This window comes from Canis lupus, chromosome 35, assembly GCF_011100685.1.
Source record: "Canis lupus familiaris isolate Mischka breed German Shepherd chromosome 35, alternate assembly UU_Cfam_GSD_1.0, whole genome shotgun sequence".
Classification (NCBI taxonomy): domain Eukaryota; kingdom Metazoa; phylum Chordata; class Mammalia; order Carnivora; family Canidae; genus Canis; species Canis lupus.
In genome coordinates this window covers 11,772,316-11,796,602 of record NC_049256.1, presented here as the reverse complement: position 1 = coordinate 11,796,602, position 24,287 = coordinate 11,772,316, and the positions used below count along the sequence as shown (strand labels likewise).

At 39.4% G+C, this 24,287-nt stretch overlaps 1 protein-coding gene across 7 annotated transcripts in view; it reads left to right on the top strand.

Annotated features, from left to right (window-relative positions):
• Nucleotides 1-21,349, top strand: part of MAK (male germ cell associated kinase) — a 56,866-nt gene extending 35,517 nt beyond the window's left edge. For 3 of the 7 annotated variants that reach the window (XM_038584159.1, XM_038584158.1, XM_038584160.1), the window contains exons 10-16: nt 1,823-1,995; nt 5,019-5,167; nt 11,385-11,516; nt 13,111-13,185; nt 15,737-15,856; nt 17,204-17,233; nt 19,826-21,349. In XM_038584159.1, coding sequence (XP_038440087.1) covers nt 1,823-1,995; nt 5,019-5,167; nt 11,385-11,516; nt 13,111-13,185; nt 15,737-15,856; nt 17,204-17,233; nt 19,826-19,980 — 834 coding nt within the window. In that variant the 3' untranslated portion in view covers nt 19,981-21,349. Of the gene's footprint in view, nt 1-1,822; nt 1,996-5,018; nt 5,168-11,384; nt 11,517-13,110; nt 13,186-15,736; nt 15,857-17,203; nt 17,366-19,825 lie in introns of all 7 variants that reach the window. The other 4 variants (XR_005384322.1, XM_038584162.1, XM_038584161.1 and 1 more) reach the window with 4 other exon arrangements.
• The last annotated feature ends 2,938 nt before the right edge of the window (nt 21,350-24,287 follow it).

Below are 24,287 nucleotides of genomic sequence, written 5' to 3'. Positions count from 1 at the left end.
CTGCCTTCGGCTCAGGGCATGATCCCTGGATCTGGGATTGAGTCCTGCTTCGGGCTCCCTGCATGGAGCCTGCTTCTCCCTCTGCCTGTGTCTCTGCCTCTCTCTCTGTGTGTCTCTCATGAATAAATAAATAAAAATCTTTTTAAAAATTTTTCAACTAATACTTCAGTTCTGTAAGAATCCTGGAAACAGAGAACGTGGAAACTATGATTAAGAAATAAATAAAACCCTAAACAAAAAAACCACTGTCTGTAAAAAAACAAAACTAAACACTGGTCCAAGCCAGGTCATCTTCCTCATTCCTTATTTTTGTTAACAGAGCCACCATCCTGAAATAAACAGGCTGAAACTTTTAAGGTCATCCCTGCCCTTCCTTTTCTGCATCCATCAGGATTCCATTCAGTGACTTATGACAGAAATCTGGCCACTGAGTCTCAAACAATAATGGCTTATTTTCTCACATAACAAGAAGTCAAGTGGTGGGCCAAACCAGAACTGGTGCAGACTGTAGAAGGAACCAGACTGCCTCTGGCTTCCTGTTCTACCACACTTAGCAGGCAGCTCTCATTCCTGTGGCCACAAGATGGCTGCTGCTCCTTTGGTGTTGCTTCGGCATTCCAGAAGAGGGAAGAGCAAAAGCCCCTGGCCTGCTGTGGGAGTCTAGAAATATCCCTCCTGGAAGTCCCTCTGGTAGACTTATACTGACAATTCATTGGCTAGATCGTGTCACATGGCTACACATAGCTGTGAAGGAGGCTGGGATTTCAGGTATTTTAAGTAAGCATATTGCTGCACTGAACAAAATCTATTAGGAAGACAGGAAGAATAGGTACTGAGTGGGTGCCCAGCAATGTGTACCACACTCTCCTCTGACCTCTGTTTAAGTAGATGCAAAGTCCAGGCCTTTTATTCCTTGTTAAGAGCAAATGTGTTCTTTCCTGAGCATTCCAGCCACTAGGAATCTGTTGCACTTGCCACTGCATGCCAGTATAACTGCAAAGGCCTCCTATTTGAAGAGTCCCACCTTCCAGAAGGCTGCCTTTAATTCACCACTTCTTAGCTCAAAGACATCCAGTGTTCTTCACTACCCATAGGAGAGCTGCAGCTCGTTAGGCAGACACTGAAAGGCCTTCAGACTCTGGCACTTTTTTTTTTTTTTTCAAGTAGGCTCATGCACAGCGTGGAGCCCAAAATGGGGCTCAAACTCACAACCCTGAGATCAAGACCTGAGTTGAGATCATGAGTTGGACATTAACTGACTGGCCACCTAGGTGCCCCTGGCATTCTTCTATTAAAAAAGTCATACTGCATATATTTCCTCTTTCAAACTCTGAAACAACAATAGTAATAACAACCATACCCCCTAACCTTAGTAACTCTTGTTATGTGTTAGGCCCTATCCTAAGGACTTTCAGTGTATTTTACTATTAAATTCAGAAACACTAATTAGAGAAATACTGCATATCTCCATTTGAGGAGGAAGAAACCAAGGCTTTGAGAAGTTAAGTCACTTGCCCAAAGAGAGACAGTCACACATGAAAGTTTTCCAAATTATGTATTAGTGAGGTGTCAATTCTGATCCTAAGTATTCAAGTCTCGCCCCACCCTAAAACCAGAGATCTCTCCTCCCTCTGAACTCCTATCATATTTTTAGCATGTGCTACCTGTTTTTGTTAAGACTTTTCAATATGTAATATGTATCTTCTTACCTTTAGGGAAGACTCCTTGAGAATGGGTACTCGTAGTATCAAATAGAATAGCTTGGGCATAAAAGGCATTCAGCAAATGATTACAGATGATGATGACTGATTTTCCACCACAGAAGCCAAATGGCGCACTGGGTCATAAAAGTGCTAGGAGACGTTGGGGTCAGACTGTGTTCAAGTCTGGAGATAGCTGGGAAGAGTTTGAGGACTGTGATCTTGGAGCCTCCCATTCCAAGAAGCCAAGCATGGGTGTATTTAAAGAAAAGAGGAAAAAAGATTCTCCATTTCGGTAAGATTTCACATTCTAGGAAAATATATTTTTATCATGCATCAGCTTTATATTATTCATTAGATATAAGTCAATGTTAAAAGACAGTAAGTAGCCTAATATTGTTTTCTTCTACATGCTCCAAATCTCTGCACATACTTCTGGGAAAGTAAGAATCTTGACTTCTCACAGTAATGAATCTCAGTATTAATGGCTAAGTGTTGTGGGCGTGTGGGGAGAAGGGTTCTTGTTAAGTTTTTAGTATTCTAGTGAATTATGATCACCATTATTCCCATTTGAAATCCACATGCCTATTTGAAGAAAAGCAAAGCATAATCTACAGAGGTGATAGTTTCCTCTGATGGTGTTCAGATTCACTAATTTGTTTGCATGTATTCTACACGTCTTTGATCATTTCCTAAACTTTTTCTGGAAGTTTTAACATCTCCAGCAGTCTCTTTTCTAAGATAAGTCATCATTAGTGCAGTTAACTTTGAAGTAAGGGTGGATTAAATTTTATGAACAAAAGTTTGAGAAAATATTATCTTTTTTTCCTCTTTGGAACAGAAGAAGAGGGAGAAAAATATTAGCAGGAGGCAGGGAATTTTATCTAATAGCTATCTGGCATTTACTTTGGAGCACACATGTCTCTGAAGGTACATGGAAGATTCTGTTAGGACCTATGCTTGGCTAATTCTTAGTCAATAGGTTTCCAGATCCTCAAGTTCCAGAGTTCCTCCTTAAGTATATGAACTTGAGAATAAACGTGCTTAATCCTCCTCCCACTTTATGCGGAGTCACACCTCTCAGCATTTTCAAATCTGGAGTGGCATAAAGGCTCAACAACCTTTGAGATGCTAAACAAGAAAAGTCAGAAGATTGCCACCCCTGGCTCAGAAGGCTTTGTTGTCCTATACATATTTCTCTTAGGGGAAAGGAAACCTCCCATTACAAAGGGGGTATCTTAGCCTGTGTTGGAAAGCATGGGGATTCAAAATCCCCAAAGCACCAGAGCCTAATGATGCTTATTCTTTTAAATGTACTAGAAAGTTCTGTGAAACTGATTTTTTTTTTCAAAACCCAGGAATATACATTGTACATAATTTCTTGAAGATTCACTGTTTTCTGGAATAAAGTAGTTAAAACTTAATTTATCAAGTCATACCATGAAATACTCCCAATTATAGTTAATCTTCATATTTCATCTTGTAAATTATTTACTGTTTTCTATTGACTATTAAGAAACAAGAAATAAAACAATGTAACCCATGATTTAAAAAATTATAAATGTCAACTTTAAGATATGTAAGAGCTACATACTTGCTTTTTTAAAAAAAGATAATTCTGGGGATCCCTGGGTGGCGCAGCGGTTTGGCGCCTGCCTTTGGCCCAGGGCGCAATCCTGGAGACCCGGGATCGAATCCCACATCGGGCTCCCGGTGCATGGAGCCTGCTTCTCCCTCTGCCTGTGTCTCTGCCTCTCTCTCTCTCTGTAACTATCATAAAAAAAAAAAAAAAAAAAGATAATTCTTTGCATCTGCATTGGTGTACTATGTATGTAGATGACTTGAAAACTATTTTTTTAAACCCATGTCATTCTAATTCCAGCTGAATTTAATCATATGTTTTAGGTTGGAGATTTTGAATCAAAATCTATAGTTAAAATTAAGTTTGTAGTCCATATACTTAATTCTGGCAAGGGAACAATTGGTAAATTTCTTCAATATCAATTATTCCTTTTCTCTTGAAATTCTTTAGGAAAACTATATGTTAATGAATTCTTAATGTATATTTCTCCCCCCCCCTTTTTTAGTATCTTCAAATGACTTTATACAAGTTAAACATATAATAATAATAATTATTAATATACTCCTATTAAAGTGCCTACCTAAGTTTTAATTTGTAATCTTCATAATCTAGTAAAAATAGCTGTAGAACAGAATACTGAGAGGTTGGCTAAATAGGTTGCCTAAAGTCAGATGAAGCCTAATTCAAAACTATCTAGATCTCTTCCTCTCTTCTGTTCCACACTATTTCTTGAGCAATAGGAGCTCACGTACTTGGTGAACTGAATGCACGTTGCTATTCTCTGCTCAGTTTCTCAGGCAGCCTAGGTTGCTTTGTAAGAATACAACAGACCAAATACTAAAGGGTAAAGCTTTCACTTATTAGGTTGTCTTGTTTTTTAGCGAACAAAAGCAAGATGTTTACACTTGTATGTGTGCCCAGTAGACCATTTGCTAAATACCTAGATGGTGTTAAGCAAAGGTCTGACAGGATGTAGTCTGTCTTCATCCCATCAAATGTATAGCTGTGGAAATACAACCTTCAAGTCAGTGTAACACAAGAACAGAGTGTGTATTAAGTTCTGCTAATGAAGGAGCTGTAAGGAGCTCAAGAGTTCTGTTTATGGGCAGATCACTTTGAGGAGGAGAGCAGAGTCTTTTTGGAATGAGCAGTTTGGAAAATGGGTAGGATTTCAGCAGTTGGTAGGACTGCAGTGGGCTGAGGGAAAGGGAAAGAAGCCAGAATGGGTGGGGCTGTTTATAACAAAAGAGTCCCACCTGCATCTAGGGCTCTCCCAGAGTGGGTTGGGGTAGCCAGAAGTTCAAAGGGCTGACCAAGTCAGTGTTGGTCTCTGATGGGATCCGGGCAACCTTACTGATCAGACATTACTTTTGTAGACAGGTGGAGGTGGCTAGAATTGTCCTCCCTTTCAACATGTCATCTTCCCCCCTGTTGTAAATCCACAATTATAGCAGTGGTGGGAAAGCTACAGACCTTAATACACATGCAATTTGCTGCTCAGTTATAAAGCTTTCTGTCACATAATGTCTAGTACTAAAAATGATTCTATGGACGCCCCAATATCTGTTGGGGGAGAAGTTGCCATTTAGTGTCCCCTATCAGCAAAAGGACTCTGATGGAAACCAGTTAAGTGAGGTGACCTTGCCCTTGAAAAGACCGGTAGGGGGTGTGGGAATACAGTAGCTGTCATCTTCACATTTCTCACCTTGTAATGCTGCCTTATGTTGACTTTCAAGGCTTCCAGAGTCGGTACCCTCAGGCTCTTATCACTCAGCAGGGGAAAACAAGAGCTTCCCTGCTGCTATTTCCCTAAAATCTGATTCTGAACTGTCAACTGCCTCCACAGCTAAACAGTACTACTTGAAGCAATCAAGATACCTTCCAGGTAAGCAGAGAAAATAAAATGTTTACTGCCAAACTAGAATAGAGGTCAGGCTCCAGTGTCTTGGAATCTTTGCAGGAAGGGCACTAGTAAGATAAAAAGTATAATCACAGTGCTCTTTGCTGGCTCAGCCTTGTCAGTACTTGTTCCCAAGTACTTTTCTAGGTCTCCTGCCTCTGAAGTCTGCTCAAGAAATGACTAGTCAAAAATCAAAGTGAAAACAGGCTTCAAAAACCACCACTCTCTCCCACCAAAGGTATGCCTTTAGGAAGTGCTAAATTTTACTAAAATAATTCTGCACCCCCATTACCCCATTTCATAAAATGTGAGATTTTACACTGTTTCCTTAATGATCTAGATTATGTTTTTGAAAGATCATTGTGGGTAGAACATACTAGGCACTCAAGAGAGGCAAGGACGCTGGTCAAGAGATCATTGCAGATGTCCAGATAGAGAGGGTAATGGCTTGCTCCAGAGTGATAAACGTGGAGACAGAAATGGGTAAAATCTCAGTGTATTTCAATAATAGAAAGATAGGACTTCCTGATAGATCAGCATGCTGGTAAAGAATGGAAGGAATTGGTTGGCTTCTGGGTTTTTGACCTGGTGACTGGGGGGATGATGGTGACTTTAACTGAGAAAGGGAAGATTAGGAGAGGACAGGAGGTATAGAGATAGAGAATCAGGAGTTGAGTTTGGGATGCCTAGCAAATGTCTACATTGACCTAAGACAACTGAATATATGAACCTGGAGTGGAGGAGAAAGATCTAGACGTTAGGGATTTTATGATGTTTCTGCAAGTAGCATTTTCTCCTCAAAATCCACTCTAAAAGGAAAAGTTTAAATTCAGTGAAGTCTAAAAGTCAATTTTTAAGTGACTGTGTATCTATACAAATATATCTTTAGTCCAAAGAGGGAGAGGTGAAGTTTTTCTTTTGTGGGCGTGGCCTTTTACAGCTTTCTGAATGTAGTAAACAGGCCACTGGGGTCATGTGAGGAAGTCTCCAGAAGCAAGCCATGGTTTTCACTTCCTAGGAGCTTGCTTGGGAAGGAGTGGTTAGGAAGACAAGAGACAAAGTTGAAACTGGACTGTTAGCAAGAAATTGCTGCATTAACATTTTTCTATATACCTTTTAATCAACTATATAAATTTCAGCTCTAGGAATCACCCAGTAAGAATTACACTCCTATTATCAATAATTGAAAGGAAAAAATGAAGTTACAGAAGGGTTCTAGGAGTGAATGGGATAGAAAACAGAAGGCACAGGAGGTGTACAGGTTTAGCCACACGTGTTGAATAAGTTGAAATAAACTTTGGGTGAGCAAAGCCAGGGTTTTGGACTACAGTTCTCTGTTGAGTAGTAGGAAGGAACATACTGTCCTATCCAAGGGAAATTGAAGAGATTGGCATCAGATTATCCAGGAAGGAACTAAAAATAAATACGTAACCTGGGTATTTGGACATCTGTGGATTCAGTGTTTTGTTTTGGGCCTTTATAGAAGAGTTGACCCAGCTGGTTCTTAATGAATGAGCAGCAGCATGTCTCCATGCAAAAGGAGGGGAGGACATTGTGGAACCCATGGATAGAATACACATTCATTTTCTGATTCATTCATTTTATTCATTCACTCAGTAATATATATTAAGCACTTAATATGTGCCAAGTACTTAATGATCTAGGCATTGAGATATGTAATAGCACTGAACAAGACACACAAGGTCCCTGCTCTCCAGCAGCTTATGTTCTAGTGGAGAGAGAAAAAGCAAATTCACAAGTGGTGATGACTGTTGTGGAAGGAGAGAAATGACCTGGAATAGGACTATGGGGTGTACTTCTCAATCCCCTAACCTTTGACCTGATACCAGGAAGGAGAAGAGAAGGCAATCAAGAGGAGAGCTGAGAAAAATGTTTTAGGCAGAGGGAATGACACTGGCTTGAGAAGTAGATCAACAGGCTGCATATTTGGAGCTGCAGAGGGGGGAGTAGTGAGAGGGGAAGGAGGGAGAAAGCCAGCAGCACCTTGAGGGCAAGGGAAAGGAATTTGGGGTTTGTTCCAGGTCCAAATGGAGGCCTTTGAAGGCACCTCAGGAGTGAGTGACACACGACACGTGTTTTATTAAAAAGACTCTGTGTAAAGGATGCATAGCAGCAGGACAAGGCTAGAAGCAGGGAGGCCAGCTGGAAGCTACTGCAAGTCCTCCAGGGAAAAGATGATGATGATCTAAAGGGAGCTGGGCTCTTAACAGATTTCAGAAATGGATGTGCTGATGGATAGTGGTAGAAAATAAGGGAAAAGAGAGTTTGGAGCTTGAATCCAAGGTGGATGGTGGTGCCGTGCTCTGGGATGGGGAAGACTGAGGAGGAACAGGATTGGTGGGAAACAGGTGGTCAGTCCTGTGTGTGGGCTGTTGTATTTGAGATGCTTGTGAAACATGTGAGCATGGAGAGGCGGTGGGAGGGAAGAGCCAGGAAGCTGGAGGGGACCTGGGCCAAGGAGAACAGATGGAGGAGTCCTCAGCAACTCCTAGACAATATTTAAGTCCATGGATGGAAGAGGATCATCTACAGAGGGATTGAGAGTAGGAACCACCACGGCAGTGGTAGAGGAGGAGGAGGAGCTAAGAAAGAGGAAAGGAAGGAGCCAAGCTGATGAGGGGGAAACCAGGCACAGGTGGTTCCCAGAGGCCAGGAGGGGAGAGCTGACCTGAATGAGTTTGCTGCTGTGGTTTTAAGAAGGGAGAGAAATGCCTGATAAAATGTGACAGTGAGAGAGGTCCCTGATGACCCTGGGCAGCGGTGTTAGTCTGTAATGGTGAGGGAGAACGAGGCTGGAGTGGTGGGAGAATGGTGAGAAGTGAGAAATTAGTGACTCAAAAGGCAGACTCCTGTTTGGAGATGTTCTGCTGTGAAGAGGAGCTCAGAAATGGAGCTGTCCTGGAGCAGGCTCAGGGAGCGCTTCCCTGGTGGATTCCGGGTCTTTGGAGCTCGTCTACACCGGGACAGGAATGACTGCTTACGGAGGGATGGATTAGTGAGGAAGAGGAGGGGAATGCATGAGGGGCTGAAGTCCTTAGGAAAGTGAGAAGAGTTGGAATTAAGACCATAAAAGACGGGGGACACTTTTGAAAGCAACAAAGATACTTGCCTTGTAATCTCTCTCTAGATACCTGTGGGCTTGTGAATGGTGGTGTTGATACCATGAGGGAGTTCTGATCTGACTGCAGAAGCAGGGATGTAGCAAAGTTCCCAGAACAGGAATTCATGGGGGATACTTTTCCCTGTTTTTTTAAAAAAGTAGCAAATAGGTTTTTTCTTATCTGTACAGGGGAGCCCTCTGGTGGTGGGAAAGGGAACTGTAAATTTTTGTTAGGATAAAGGGATCCAAGGCACCCTGTTTTCCTATTTCTGCTCCCGAATTTGGTTTTCTGGGACATATTTTAGGGTATCCAAGACTGGTCTGGTCATTTCCTTTTTAATGAGAGAGATCTAACAGATTCTGCAAATTACTGTGGGTCAGGAGCATGGCTGTGATTGAAACTTAATAAAGACTTGAAATTAGAATTGCATGAAATCTAAACTTGAGCCCTCCTGTTCCCTTGTTGGCATTTTTTGTCTTGAGGATGCCCCTCTGGAGCTGGTGAAATTTGGAACTAGAATTGAGCTCATTTCAGTCACCTGGACAAACATTTATTGAGCACTTGTCATGAGCTAGTGACTACAGAGGATAGAAGCTGTAAGAAGTGATCCTTGACATTTGTGATCCAAAGTTATTTTTGTAACTGAGTATCTTCAGGAATAAAAAAAAAAAAAATAGCATTTTGGCCCCCCCCCTTTTTTTTTTTTACATAAAGCCAATCATAAAAGGTCTTTTTAAGCATCAACCTTTAGGATCATGGGAGCTCTAGAAATGTACCATATACTTTCAGGGCAGCATGACATTATACTACAAGAATTGGCAGATCTGTGACACTGGCCGGGAGAGACATGCAAGAGTCATAGTTATTGACCTGCTACTGGCCGGCTATGTACTGGAGCAAGACTTTGAGATTCTGTTTTCTGTTTCTTACAATGGGACTGCAGTCATCTCCTGTAAGCCTTAGGTACTTAATTATAGCAAGGTAGTTGCAAGTAGAGTGTGCGATGCAAATGCAAACCACCTCTCAGGTGCCCTCTGGTCTCACTCCCTGCCTCCAGAACCAGGACTTCAGCACACATCGATGCTGCCACGCTGGCTGGCTCTCCCTCTACTGTGTCTTCAATGTCCTGGGTCATTTCTATACTTGCCTTTCCTACTGCATTTATAATTTAACAGGACACACATAGTCCTACGTGGTTTGACCCCTACCCTCCTCTCCAGCCTCATTTTGTGCCAGTCCCTGTTCTTTCTCCACCCATGGACTACTGTCTCTGAGCACTTTCCCAGCTCGGGCCCCTGGCCTACAATGTGGCCTCTCCCAGGAACACACCTCTCACCCCCTGTAGACCCTTAATCGGATTCACATTTCAGCCTAAAATTACTATGTTTTAAAGAAAGACTGGTGGAACTTTGAAAGAAAGTTGCTTCTGTTATTTGCCTGTTCCCTCAGCACCAGATTCTTTTGAACAATTTACACATGGCTGATTACCTCTATTATTAATGTCTCCCTTCCTATTGGAGTAGATTGTAAGAGCCAAAGGGTAGAAACTAGCCTGTTTTATTCACCACTCTGTCCAATGCCACACACACTGCCTGGCACATGATAGGTGCTCAGTAAATATTTGCTAACCGATTTAATCTCTCATATATAAACAGGGAATGGCTGATGGTATATTCATTTCTATCTCTATCACGGTGTTTGCTGTTTAGAAGGTGCCCAGTAAAAGCTTGTAAACTAATATGTAAATGACCTACCAGGCTAGAATGTGTCTCTTTCCAAGAAATCTGGAATCTTTAGAAAGAATTAAAGTGATGATCTTTGATAATGGATATATTTACTTAAAAAAATATTCAGGGATATCACAACGCTAACTGGATTAACAAAATAATTCAGGTACCCCAAGCCCATTCTTTGTTGAACTACACTTATGAAAACAGTTCATTTAAGATGATTTTTAGTTTGTCCCCTTACCTTGTCCTTTCTTTGGAGGTAAAGGACATTTTTTTGGTGCAGATTTTTTCATATGAGTTATTGCTATCTTCTTTAGTAAGTACATCTTTATTGTCAGGTAATTGCCTACTATAGTTCAATTTTTAGGTTTCTAATGAAACCTAAATCCATAAGGAGCTATATGCTGTAAGAAAGGCAAATTATTTACGTGGAGGAGCATTTCATTAGAGAACTGGTGACCAGTAACCTTGAGGCTCAGTATAAAACCACCTGGCTTTTTTTCTGGCTTCAGTACAAGGGATATTATCATATGTCTCATAAATGTGAAACCTTGCCAAGGAGTTCACTCTGAAAAGCAAGAGCTCATCTCACCCAGAAAGAGTTGCTAACCTCCTGCATTAATGGTAGTCCTCAGCAAGGATTTTCCTAGTATTAGCTAAAGAAACACTACATGTATGACCCAGAGGCTTAGAGACTGTGTAATGGCTTTACCATCTCATAAGCTGCATCTAATTTATTGTCAGTAAAAAGAAAGCAAGGTCAGGAAGTTTTCAAATCTCTTTAAAGATAAATTAAAACACTACCCTTTGACCACTAGTACCAAAGTCCAAAGCTGACTCCACGTTTCACAGATTTTTTAGAAAATCATAAATAATTTAGATTTTACTATACTTTATATACAGATACTCTTCACAGATAGATCGTTACTCATCTAATTCCAGACTGTCAGTTCCCCTGAATTCTAGGTCATGTGTCTGTTGTCCTGGCTACACTGTTTCTCAAGGGTCTGGTACAGAGTACATACTTAAAACAAGTAAATGACAGTATCTTTTTGAAGAAAATTTGGGTATCGCCTCAATTTTTACATGACATTTAGTAAGAAATGTCCAGTGTTTGATAATTATTATTACCTGTATTATAGAAAATATATTTATAAAATACACTGTGAGGATTCCAGGTTGTTGAAAATATTCCAGGTTAAAACAAGTATCTGCTGCATTGCAACATAAATTTATTTCCATTCTCCCTTTCCACATTATTTCTGGTCTTCCTTTGAATGTATCATATATTTTTCCTTCAAGTTAATGATCACCTGCTAACCTTTGAAATGACTATTTTGTTCTCCTAAGGTGTAAATCCCAAGACTGTGTCCTTGGTAGCCGGTGGAAAGGATACAAACTCATATACTTGGAGTAATCAGTTATTTCCTAAGTCACTGGGACCGGTAGGGGCAGAACTTGCTTTCAAAAGGAATAATGCAGGTACAGCAAAAATTCATTTGAAGTATAAGTTTACACTGTTTTCCTTCTGTAGATTTTTACTTTTAATTACATTGCAGCTGCCTTCTTCCAACTGAGAAACCTTTGAGGGATCCATTAATGTTTTCTAACTGGTTCTTGGTCACAGATGGTTTAAGGGAATCATTTGCCAGACCTCAACTTCCACATGGATTCTTCCTAAAATGGAATTCCGTGAGCAACAGGTCTCTGTCCTCCTACTTTACCAAAGAAGGGACTAATTGTGTTTACTAGGGTGTGTTTCCTGTTTCCCCAAAGTTATAAAAATATCTGTGGGAGCCAATCAAAGAGACAGTTCTCTTTGTTGGCAGCAATGTGGAGAAAGTGAGTAACTCTGATAACTGGGAAGAAATCCTATTTAGGTCACGTGGTTTCCAGTTCTTAACCTTTAAAAACTTGAAGGAGAACCTAATTGAATTGTTAGCTGACAGATAATGAAAGCTCATTTTCAAAATCACTGTGTGACTCTGGGTCTGTACTCTGCATAGAGTTCAAAGACTTTTGTGACTAAGTTGTAAGAGAACACTTTTCATTCCCAACTATCTGTTTACATTGAACAAGGTTTCTCGGTGCTTACATCTCCAAAAAAGGAAAAAGAGAAAAAGGAATAGAATTAGTGCTGAAACCTGATTTTAGGAATAAGCAATACTCATTTGTGGATACATGGACAGCTTGAAAAAAGGTGCCATCTTTCTCAGATGAATTTCTCCCCCAAAAATGCCTTTTAATGTTCAGTAATCGAAATTTATAGTATTCATCTTTTTTTGATTAACTATATACAATGAATTGTTGTAATTATAACTAACCTAATCCAGAAAAAAAGTATTTTAACATACTTGTTACAAGAAAAATTTTAAAGGTTTCAATTCATACATACTTTTGAGTGGTCAATTTAAAGACTTTTAAGCCTAAAATTATATTTGGATAAAATTTGGGAGTTGAGTTGACATGACTCAAAATAAAATTTTGGAGAGAAATGAGATGTAATAGTTTTATTTGTAAATGTCTATAATCACAATATGCCACAAATGACAACTTTATGAACTATAACACGACGAACAATTTTATGTATCAGTTTAAAGTGTGTAAAGAAGTAAACAGTTCTTTAAAAATATAGATAGAAAGTATTGGATCAAAAAAATGTGAGATCACTGTTATAGCAAGTGAGTAGTCTACTGGGGTACTGTGATGTGACATTAACACACTCTGGATATTGTGAGTTTTCCAGATGCTCTAAAGACTCAATTTACCCATTTAATAGTGCTGAGGTATCAAACACTACAGCACTGTAATTAATTATTTCCCCACTGTTTTAAAATAATATTCACTGAACCAGCTGATTAAATACAAATGAGTTTAAATGATCATACTACAACTTTGAGTAGAGGGGGAATATATAATTGGCTGGCATCAAATGAAAGCTGTGACCACATGTGAGAACAGTTTCTCATGTTAAGGGTTCTTCCTGATTTTTTCATTAATCATCTAACCATTTTTTCTCTGCTTTTCCTAAAACATTCTTCTTATTCATCTTTCTTTCTACTTGCCTTCTCTTCAGAGGAAAGCATAATTAAACCAATTGAAAAACTATCATGCAATGAAAGTTTTCCTGAAAAATTAGAGGACCCACAAGGTAATTTCTGGGCATTCTAGATGAGTACAACTTGTTCTTTGGATAGCTTGTCTAATTTTCTTTTCCACATTTGGCCTGAAACCTGTCATACAAGGCCACTATGAAGGCCAAGGTCATCTACTTTTATTTATTTATTTGAGAGACACAGAGAGAGAGGCAGAGACACAGGCAGAGGGAGAAGCAGGCTCCATGCAGGGAGCCTGACATGGGACTCGATCCGTCTCCAGGATCACGCCCTGGGCCAAAGGCGGCGCTAAACCGCTGCCACCCGGGCTTTTAGAAGTCAGATCAGGACTGGAAGAAAGAGAAGCATTCCGCATCATCAGGAGCACCTTTTCTTCAGTAGTCAGGATTCTAAGACTTAACTTGCTCTCAAAAAGCTCTAGGCTCCTCTTCTTAAATTAATGATGATAATTTATATAAATGAAGCAAATCGAGAAGAATTAAAAGAATATTTTCTAATCTTATAATCAGCATTCCTAGAAAATCTCTTTTTAAATTTCTAATACTCATTTCTTCCCCATTAACCATCTTTTAAAAAGTTAACCAGGTAATAGAAATGGTGGATTTTCTAGGGGTTCACTGTTGCTGGTTTAAACACTGCTAATATTGGCTCCAGCCTCAAAATTTGCAGCTCACAAGGTACTTCCAAAATAATAAGCCAAAATAATAAATTTCCTGTGCATTTTTCCTTCGCAGCTTCTTGCCTGCCACCTGTTAGCCATTCAGCACGTGGCTTTTAGAATCCAACATAGCCCATTCTGTCAGTAGCCTTGTGATCATGGATGAGTTAGGCTAAGTCAGTTTCCCCATCTATACAATGGAGGAAATTATATTTACCAGGGTATCATTATATAATCATCCCTAGGATTTTTGTCACAGGAAGCATGTAGTAAGTGTCTGCCCTAAGGAGGAGGAGGAGGAGGAGAGCCAGAGCAATGCTCTGAAGCTGCCAGAATGTGATCGCTGCTGTGAACTTCCTTTCAAAAATCTTTAGAAGTAATGGGCTGATTAGTGATTTAGAAATGGGTTACTTGGGGTGAAGGGAAAGGTCAAATTAGGCAATCGTGCTTATGCAAAATTCAGTGTTGAGAACTGTACAAACTGATTACGTGTTCACTGTGAAAAACCTTATTTCTGTGATAATGCTGTTTGACATTTGTCAGTTCAAGAGCACACACTCACTGAGGGCCTCCTGTGCATAGCGCAGTGACAGACATCAGGGACAAGGCGTTCAGAGGCCAGACCTGTGAACACAGAACCCTGTGAGAAAGGCTTCAGTCGTAGCTGCCAAGAAGCAGTTCTTTGAAACCGCAGGTGTGATCAAAGCCCCGTTCCACCCCCTTGCTGACAAACGTCCCTCCCTGCAGTGAGACTCCTTGAAGTTATATTCATTTGCTTATTTCACTTTACTCCTCAACAAACTGTAGCGTGTCCTCAGCTGGCCTCCGGCCACTGAAACGGCTCCTCCCGTGTCCTGACATTATCCTAGTGGCCAGACCTCATGGGCCTTGCTGATCCCATCAGATCACTGCCTCGTTCGGTCTTCTTTCTTCACACACTGTATTATCTTGGGTATTCAGACTTTGGTCCTACTATCATCTACCCTCTACCCCCTCTCCTCCACGAGGTCCTTTTCTTTCCTGTTCCAAAATGCTGGTGTTCCCTGGAGCTCTGTTCTGGATCTTCACATATCCCCCTATTCCACCAGTTATGGGGCTGGCTTCTCTAAGCCCACAGCCCCCTAACACCCTGTCTTGGTATTTCCAAATCTCCAGGCTGGCTCAACCATTACAACTTGGTTATCCACAGGCAGCGTGTCTTCCCAACAAACCTGTACTGCTCTTAGTCACCTAAGATACAAACTGAGGGGTATATATTCCTCTTACCCTACCCCTCCTACCCTATACACCCACTCAGTTCTCTTCTCCATTGCCTCTATGACCACCTCCTGTGGTGACCTCCTAGCAGTGACCTCCTGTCTTCTGCCTTGAGGTTTTCACCCTTCAGCCCATCCCCCTACTGCCTCCAGGTTGATCATTCACTAAGAGTGAGGAGGAGGATGATGACAGCCAACACTTATTGGGACACCAGATTCTATGCTAAGTGCTTTGCATACATCTCATTCAATCTGTACAGCAACCCTATGAGAACAGGTGTAGTTACTATAGTGATTTTGCAAAATAAAAGCACAAAGAGCGTAGCAGGGATGGGGGTTTCCTGGCACAAAATATTCTCAGGTAAAGGTGGAGACATAACAAAAACCTGGTATGTTCAAGGCAAATGTAGCCTTGGGTTCACAATCTGGCTGGGCCACTCACTGGGATAATTTAGGCAAGTTCTAAGAGCCACAAGGTGTGGATAAAATAGGCATCTAAAAGGGTCGTTATGTGGACTGAATAGGATTATCTGTAAAGGCACAGTGTAGTGCTTGAAACAGAGCCGATATTCAAAAAACAATTTAGAATTAGCAGGGCTGTGGTATTCAAGTTATTCTCGGGTGCTTTAAAATATTCACCTTCTGACTCTGAAACTTTATGATACATCACAGGAAATCTTGGAAGTTATGCTACTTACAATCAGTCAGGATATATTCCTTCCTTTCTCAAAAAAGAAGTGGGGTCAGCTGGCCAGAGGATACACTTAGCACCTCTTGGTGCAACAAGCTCAGGTAAGAACAACTTTATAGTTTTTGAGATTTCTCATCAGAACGGAGCTCTTTCTAGGTCTGTACAATCACTTTTTTCCCAAGCGAAGACTTTTAAATTAGTCTTGCCTTATTAACACAGTTCTGGTTTTGGCAAAATGTCCTTTCTTCTTCTGAAGATGTGGTTTGAGGGTCTAAGAGCTACCTCTAATTAAGTGGTTCTTCTCTGCCAAGCACTCGGATTATTCCATTTAATCTTCACGAGACCGAAAGAGGCAGACCTTCTATAGATGAGAAAACTGACCCTGGTAGTTTATCTAGGGTCACACAGCTAATAATGGTGGGGCTGGGAGAGCAACTCAGTCTGCGTAATTCCAGAGAACGGGCTGTGCTTCCTAACGAGATGTAAAGAAGAGGCCTTCTTCAGAGCTTCCCACCCAGTACCTAGCACAAGTGAAAATTTAATAAATGTTAAATGCTGTTCGCGTACCATTTCACGGGCGGTTCCTCTGCAGTTCCGTTGTACGGAGCTGAATGGTGGGCCCTGGCTCTGCAACAGTAGTAGACGGTGAAGGGTTTTTCCTCCACCCTCCAGGGAGGACCCACGAGGTTGCTCACTGTGCAGTAGCCTGGCGTGACAGCCACATTCAGGGGTGTGCTCTTGAAAATCAGGGTCATGATTTTGTATTGAGCTTTACTAGATCTGTCCATGAATGTTCTCGAAATTATTCTAATCTAAAATAGAGGTCCTCACGAAAGCACTAACGTAAAGGCTAACGCAGATCATCAGAAGTCTGGAAAGATACAAAGTGGGAGTTGTAATTTAAAAGTCGGCTCTAAAAGTAATCCTGCAGCGGGTCCTTGCCAGGATCTTATCTGAAAACTTCTCATTAGAGATGCCAGTCTTTCAAGTTCACACTGTTGGAGCTAAGACTGTAGAAAGCACTGGGCTTCTATAATTTACAATTCCTTACACAGAAATGGTAGGTAGTACTCAGTGACCTTACTTGTGAAAAGAATCACTTCATTACATCTGCTGAAACAAAATACATTAAGTGAACATTTGATGTACAACAATGATTTTTTTTTTTAAAGCCTCAGGTATTTTAAGCCAGCCCTATGGTGAGTCACCAGCCATGTTGTGGTAGCAATTTTAAAAATAAAAGCAGAAAATCATGTTTCAAATTATTTTGTTATCTGAGTACCTGCTCCTTCAAGTGAAAGTGGGTATTTTTTAAACTATTTTTGTAAGATACTGAAGGCCTTTACTTATCAAGTATTCCATCAGATAAGCATGCATAGTCCTGTTTACATTTTTTTAAGTAAATGTTTCTCATGACTTTTCATCTTTTCATTTACTCTGCTCATCAGATTTTCCTACAGATGGTGATAGGAGGAAAGGTAAAAAAAGAAGTAAATATTAATCATTCTCAAGTGGTCAATGCAAATCCTTAGGAAAACACTGTTCTGTAAGAGATGTGTCTTCCAGTGCTCCCACTTGTGTGGCAGTTTCCCACAAGAAAATAAAACCAGGTCATTACCGAATTTACTCAACTTATTTCCCCTTCTCTCAGCCTGCCTCCCTCTCTGCTCCTCCTCGTCCTTATCCTCATGTTTTGAGAAGAAAAATCAAATTGATTTCTTCCAGCTTCCCCATGTAATTTCTCATCCCAGGACTTCCTATCAACTCTTCCTCCCTGTGCTCTGATGGTAACAAGGACTTTGAAGAGGGACTTCTTTCCCAGATAGCCACCCTTTACAAGGACAGGGAGGGCCCTGTTCTAAGCACACTATATTAGCTCTTCTACCGAAGGTACTATTATGATCTGTATTTTACAAAGGTTTTATTTCTTGCTGAAAGTCACATAGTAGTGGCAGTGATTAAATTAACTATGGGCAAACATCTTTCCTTTAGCAAACATTTTCTACAAGAAGTCAAATGCCCTTTGGACACACGTGGTTCTTAAAATAAATGCACAGCAAACCTTAGAGGACAGACCCCCCACTCTCAGGAGGTATAGGTCTGGCTAAGACACAAAAGTATTTCTTGCCCTGCCACGAGATCTCAGCTCTTTTATTGGTTACTAAGTTCTTCACCAAGGGTGCTTGGATTCTAAAAGTATTTCTCAAAAAAGAATCCTAAATGTCAACACTACACCCTCCTTGGCAAAATGATTTCCTCTTCAAAGGTTTTAAAAATATTTGCCTGGATGTGGTTTCCCTCAGATGCATTCAGGACTTGACGTAGCTATCTCATGACCTGGAGAGAAGATCTCATTACTCCCCAAATCCCTCATTGTGCACCCCAGGAGCCTCACCCTGTTGTTACCTGAGGGAGTTCTGTGAATCACCTGGTCTTATGGCCTCTGCCCTCTCCCTCAACTCCCACCCGCTCACATGCTCTCTCCTCCACACACGGTACCATTTTGGCCTGCAGACATCAGGTGTGGGTTCACAAATTTAACAGATGGTGCTTGTCTACACTCCCATGGGTTAGAACTAAAGGGCTGTCCCTGGAAAACTTGGTTACCAGTTCTTCCTTAACACTTAAGGGTTAACTGGCTCTTCTAAACACTTTGTCCCTGCTGTGTTAGGTAGCTTTTTATTGGCTTTAACCTGGAGAATTTTAAACCTGGGAAGAGTGGAAGATAAGGACAGGGTGATTATCACCAGGGCAGTTCCTCACTCAATGCTATGTTTCTGTTAAGCCGAAGTCCGCTGCTCACTGGCCCACACTGCTCCCATGACTTCCCCTGCACTCTGAGCTTTACAGAGAAAGTATTAAAACACACAAACAGGGAAACCACCCAAATAAACATGCTATAGTGTTAGGTGTACAAAATGGTTAGACTCCTTTCAAAATTGACAAGAGTTTAATCCAAGAGTGATGACCACCACAGTGTGAAAAGATACTTAAATCCCAAATGGAAAGGCCAGACATCCTCTTCAGATAGAATACCTATGATCATCAGCTGTAAATGTGCAGTGAGGAGGTGAGGGAAGGATTGGAGGAAAGACTGAAGTTCTATAAAATGATTTACTGCTTTGTCATTTGAGATGTTTAACCAATTTTAGCTTGTAAATTGTTCAGATAACAAATGTTTAACAAAATAAAATTTCACAAATATCTGATCAGCCAAATATATGAAAAAACAAAAAACAAAAAAAAAACCCAAACCTTATGATGAAATGTTTGGGATCTTAGGAATGACTCACCTTTTAAAGGAATTCTGTTATCACCCATTATTTTCCCAGCTTAAAAAAAAAAATGCAGTTTCTTGCCTTTAAAACCCCATTTTCATGTTTAAAAGAAATCTATTATGGAACGCCCTCCGTGTGGCTCCCTGAAGCCAGAAATTGGTAGGATTCACAATTACAAATAAATTTTCTGTAATGGGTATTATGCTTAAATATTATTCAGATATAACCACTGTGTGATTTTACAAAGTCACCAACACTGGGTGTATTGCCTGTTGAACGTGAACCAAGAAATTTTTGTCATCGTAGCTGATGTTGCCTACCTAAATGTGTTAGAGCATTTGAGGGAACCCAATAAAGAAATAGTATCAGAACTGTAAACCAGAAATATTGGCTCTTAAAGCTACTGAGAATTCTGTATCAACATAACAGTTAGAATTTTTAGTTTTAGTTTAAAAAAAAAAAAAAACAACCTAGAGACCACTGAACAAATCTTTTAAACTCTAAACTTCCCCATAAAATAAAAAGATAGGGAAGCCCGGGTGGCTTAGTGGTGTAGTGCCACCTTCAGCCCAGGGCATGATCCTGGAGTCCCGGGATTGAGTCTCACGTCGGGCTCCCTGCATGGAGCCTGCTTCTCCCTCTGCCTGTGTCTCCACCTCTCTCTCTCTCTTTCTTCTGTCTCTCATGAATAAATAAATAGAATCTTAAAAAAAATAAAATAAAAAGATAAATTGCTTTAAATTTGATAATCAAATGCATAAAATTCTAACTTCCAATTCTCATTTCTTCCAGAATATACCTGGAACACAAAACCCAGTCGGGGGCAGTTTTCAGGACCTACTTACAATCCTACGGCCAAGAATCTCAATATTGTGAACCGTGCACAGCCAGTTCCCTCAGTGCATGGGAGGACAGACTGGGTGGCCAAGTACGGCGGCCACCGGTAGGAGTCCGGCAGCCACCAATAGGAGTCTGATGTGAAGCCCCACAGCATTGCTCCATAGAGTCCATGCAAGTCCCCTGTCCCTGGGAAATGTCTACAGATGTCTATTTCCAATGAGTTCTAGAAGAAAAATGTAGTGGGTACTTGGAAAAGCAAAAACCATCTATTTTCTTTCTTTCCTAGAAATGAAATGCATTTTCTTAGCATCAGTTGCCCACAGTGCTGATATATGGGTAGGACTTTACAAAGTATTGAATAAACTATTTGCCAAAGTATCAAGTATTTGATCTACAAATTAATAGTTACTAAGTATGATAAGAATCTTTTTAAAAAAGGCCTTCAGGAAGTGTTTAGAGTGTTTTAGTTTTCATGTTATTTGCCTAAATTAATATTTCATCAATTGGCCTCAGAGATGTGTCTTTTTATAGCAATGAGGTAGACCTCTGTGGGCTGTCAGTTATGGTTCTTATTTGGCTAAGGCTCTACCCTACGAGTTTGGCAATAACAAAAGATGTTCATTTATCTTTTTTTCTACTTTGAAATTATGGAAGTGATAGTAATTCCATCGTGAGCAGCATATTTTTCTTAGGAATAAATTTAACATAAAGATCTCAAAATTATGTCACCCAATTTTAGTGGAGTCTACTTGTTTTGATTTTGATCAACACATCTCCCATGAATTCGTGGTGACTATCAAACCCAACAGCTTCAAGACTCCCAAATCAACCAAGTCAAGGTTCTCTCACCTTCACATCATTAGGAAAGTTCTTGAAACTGTGATGTGTTCATCAGACTTTCAAAATACTTTCTTTCCATGTTCCTACTATACACAAAAATGAGGTGTGCCACTTGTCCCCCAAAGCAAACTCTTGCTGCTGATCATTGACCTTGACATTTACTCTGAAAAGCAATTGCATTCAGCTGCTATAAGCAATGATTTCACTTAGTACAATTTTTTTCCTTTAATTTCTAAAGTTGTACTTAAAATAGACATTTTGAACTTGGGACTACTCTATTTAAACCTACCATTTTATGGACTGAACATTAGTACTGTATATTCTTTTTAAAGAATAATGTTATCACAACTGCTATTTTTATGTATTTTCTGACTTTGTAACAAATGCTAATGTAATTGGTATCAACTTGTGGACATTATACAAAGACATCATAAAATGATAGTAATATGGTATTTTTGTACAGAAGATTCAGCTCACCTTGTTGAAAAATGTTAAAATCTGAAGAGTAATTTATGTTGATGGTAATGGTTATATATATTTGTACAGTTTTAATGTCTCAAAGCTAAAAAATTATTTTGTGTTGCTGGGAAGCTTTTATATTTCTCAATAGATACTAAAATAAATATGGTTAACTGATGTGTTTTATTGACACTTTTACACTTTATACTTATTCTTTGAGGCCTATTTGTCGTTATCATACAGGCTTGTTTTTCTAGCAGTTTTAGATTTGTGGAAAAATTCATTGGAAAGTAGTTTCCATATACCCCCACCCCATTCAGTTCCCATCCCGGATTTTCCTGATTACTAACATCTTGCACTAATGTGGGACATTTGCTGTAAGTGATGAGCCGGTATCAGTACAACTTCAGTCCATAGTTTACATTAGGGTTCATGCTTTGTGTTGTATATTCTATGGGTTTTGACAGATATATAATGGCATGTATCCACCATTACAGTATCCTAGAGATTACATTGCCCTAAAAATCCACCATTCATCCTTCTCTCCCACTCCTCAAACCTCCGGCAACCACCAATTTTTAAATCATCTCCACAGTACTCCCGTCCAGAAGGTCACATAGTTGGAATCATATACTGGCTTTTCACTTAGCAAGATGCATTTAAGTTTCTTCCGTGTCTTTTCGTAGTTCCATGGCTCATGTTTGTTTATTGCTAACTAGTATTTCATTGTATATATGCACCACAGTCTATCCATTCACCTACTGAAAAATATTGTCAAGTCTGGGCGGTTATGAATAATGCTGTTACAAACATTCGTTGCATATTTTTGTGTGGACATCAGTTTACACCTCATTTGGCTAAGTTCCAAGCAGCATAATTCCTGGATTGTCTGGTAGCAGTATATTTAGTTTTAGAAGAAAACACTAGGCTCTCTTCTAAGGTGGCTGTACCATTTTGCACTCCCACCAGCAGTGAATGAGAATTTCTGCTGCTCTACATTCTTCACCACCATTTGGTATTGTCAGTGGTTTAGATTTTGGGCATTCTAGTAAGTGTATAGCCGTATGTCATTTTAATTTGCAGTTCTCTGAGGACATATGATGCAGACCATCTATTCATATACTTATTTTCCATCTATATATCTCCTTTTATGGGGTACTGTTCAGATCTTCTGCCCATTTAAAAACTGGATTACTCATTTTCTTACTGTTGAGTTTATTTGTATATTTTGTATCATTTATTTTGGATAACAGACCCTTATCAGATACATCTTTTACAGATATTTCCTTGCAGTTTCTTGTCTTTTTGTTCTCTTAACAGTGTCTTTCTCACTGCACAAGTTTTTAATTTTAATGAAGTAAAACTTGTCAATTTTTTCTCTTTTTATAATTCTGGTGGTGTATCTAAGAAATCATCACTGAACCCAAGCTCACCTGATTTCTCTTGTTATCTTTGGAAGTTTTACACTTTTGCATTTTACATTTAATCTCTGGATCCATTTCAGGTTCATTTTTGTAAAAGATGTTAGGTCTGTGTCTAGATTTTTCTTTCCTTATTTTGCATGTTTAGGTCCAATTGTTCCAGCACCATTTCTTGAAAAAAAAAAAACAAAAACAAAAAAACAAAAAACTATCCTTTCTCCACCAAACTGTCTTTGCTAGTTTCTCAAAGATCAGTTGACTGTATTTCTAGGTGTCCATTTCTGGGCTTTCTATTCTTTCCCATTGATCTGTGTCTATTCTTTCACCAATGCCACAGTGCCTTGATTAACTATAGCTTTACAGAGGTTTTGAAGTCAGGTTAATGTTAGTCTTTCAACTTTGTTCTTCAATATTATGTAGGCTATTTTGGGTCTCTAACCTCTCCAATATAAACTCTAGAATCAGTTTGCCAACATCCCACAGAATAATTTTCTGGGATTTTGGTTGGTATTGGACTGGATCTAGATCAAATTGGGAAGAACTTAAATCTTGACTGTAGTGAGTTTTCTTGTAGTGCATGGACTATCTACTGGCATCTTTCGTCAATGTTCTGTAGTTTTCCTAATATAGATCCTATATATATTTGTTAAATTTATATGTAAGCATTTCTTTTTTAGTGCTAATGTAAATGGTATTGTATTTTAATTTCAAACTTCAATTGTTCATTCCTCATATATAAGAAAACAAATGACTCTTGAAAATTAACTTTGTATCTTATAACTGTTATTATCATTTATTAAGTCCAGGAGTTTCTTTGTTGATTCCTTGAGATTTTTCAACAATTACTACATCTACAAACAAAAAATTTTATTTCTTCTTTTCCAATTTATCTTTTATTTCCTTTTCTTATTATACTATAGGGCTTCCAGTAAAATCTTGAATAGACGTGGTAAGAGTGAACATCCCTGCCTTGTTCCTGATATTAGTTGGAAAACATCTAGTTCCTCCCCATTAAGTATGATGTTAGCTGTAGATTTTTTGCAGATGTTCTTTATCAGATTGAGAAAGTCCCTCTCTATTCCTTGTTTGCAGGAATGGGTATTGGATTTTGTCACATGCTTTTCCTGCATCTATTGCTACAATCATTGATTATATAACTTTTTTTCTGTACCTTGTGGATGGGATGGGATTACATTAATTGATTTTTGAATGCTGAACTAGCTTTGTATACCTGGAATAAATCCCACTTGGTTGGGGCACCTGGGTGGATCAGTTAATTAAATGTCAGACTCTTCATTTTGGCTCAGAACATGATCTATCCACTTACAAATTCAAAAATATTGTTCAAAACAGTGTTTCCAAAAGGAAAAATTAAAAAAAAAAAACACTCCTTAGAAATGGACAATATACCTCTGTATTAAAACCTGTAAAATTCAGCCAAAAGAGAGCTCATGGAAAAAAAAGCATACACTTGATCTATTTCTGGAAAAACAAAAACAAAAACACAACAAGTAGGAGCACAGAAAATAGGCTGAATTTGAGCATTTAGCTTAAGAAATTAGAAAATAACAAATTAAATATAAAAAGAGGGCAAAGAAAATTATAATCAAATAAAAGATCTCACCCCAGTAGCAACAAGCATATCTAGCATCCAGATCTTGATTTCTAATACCAATATCCAGTAAAAGGAACCA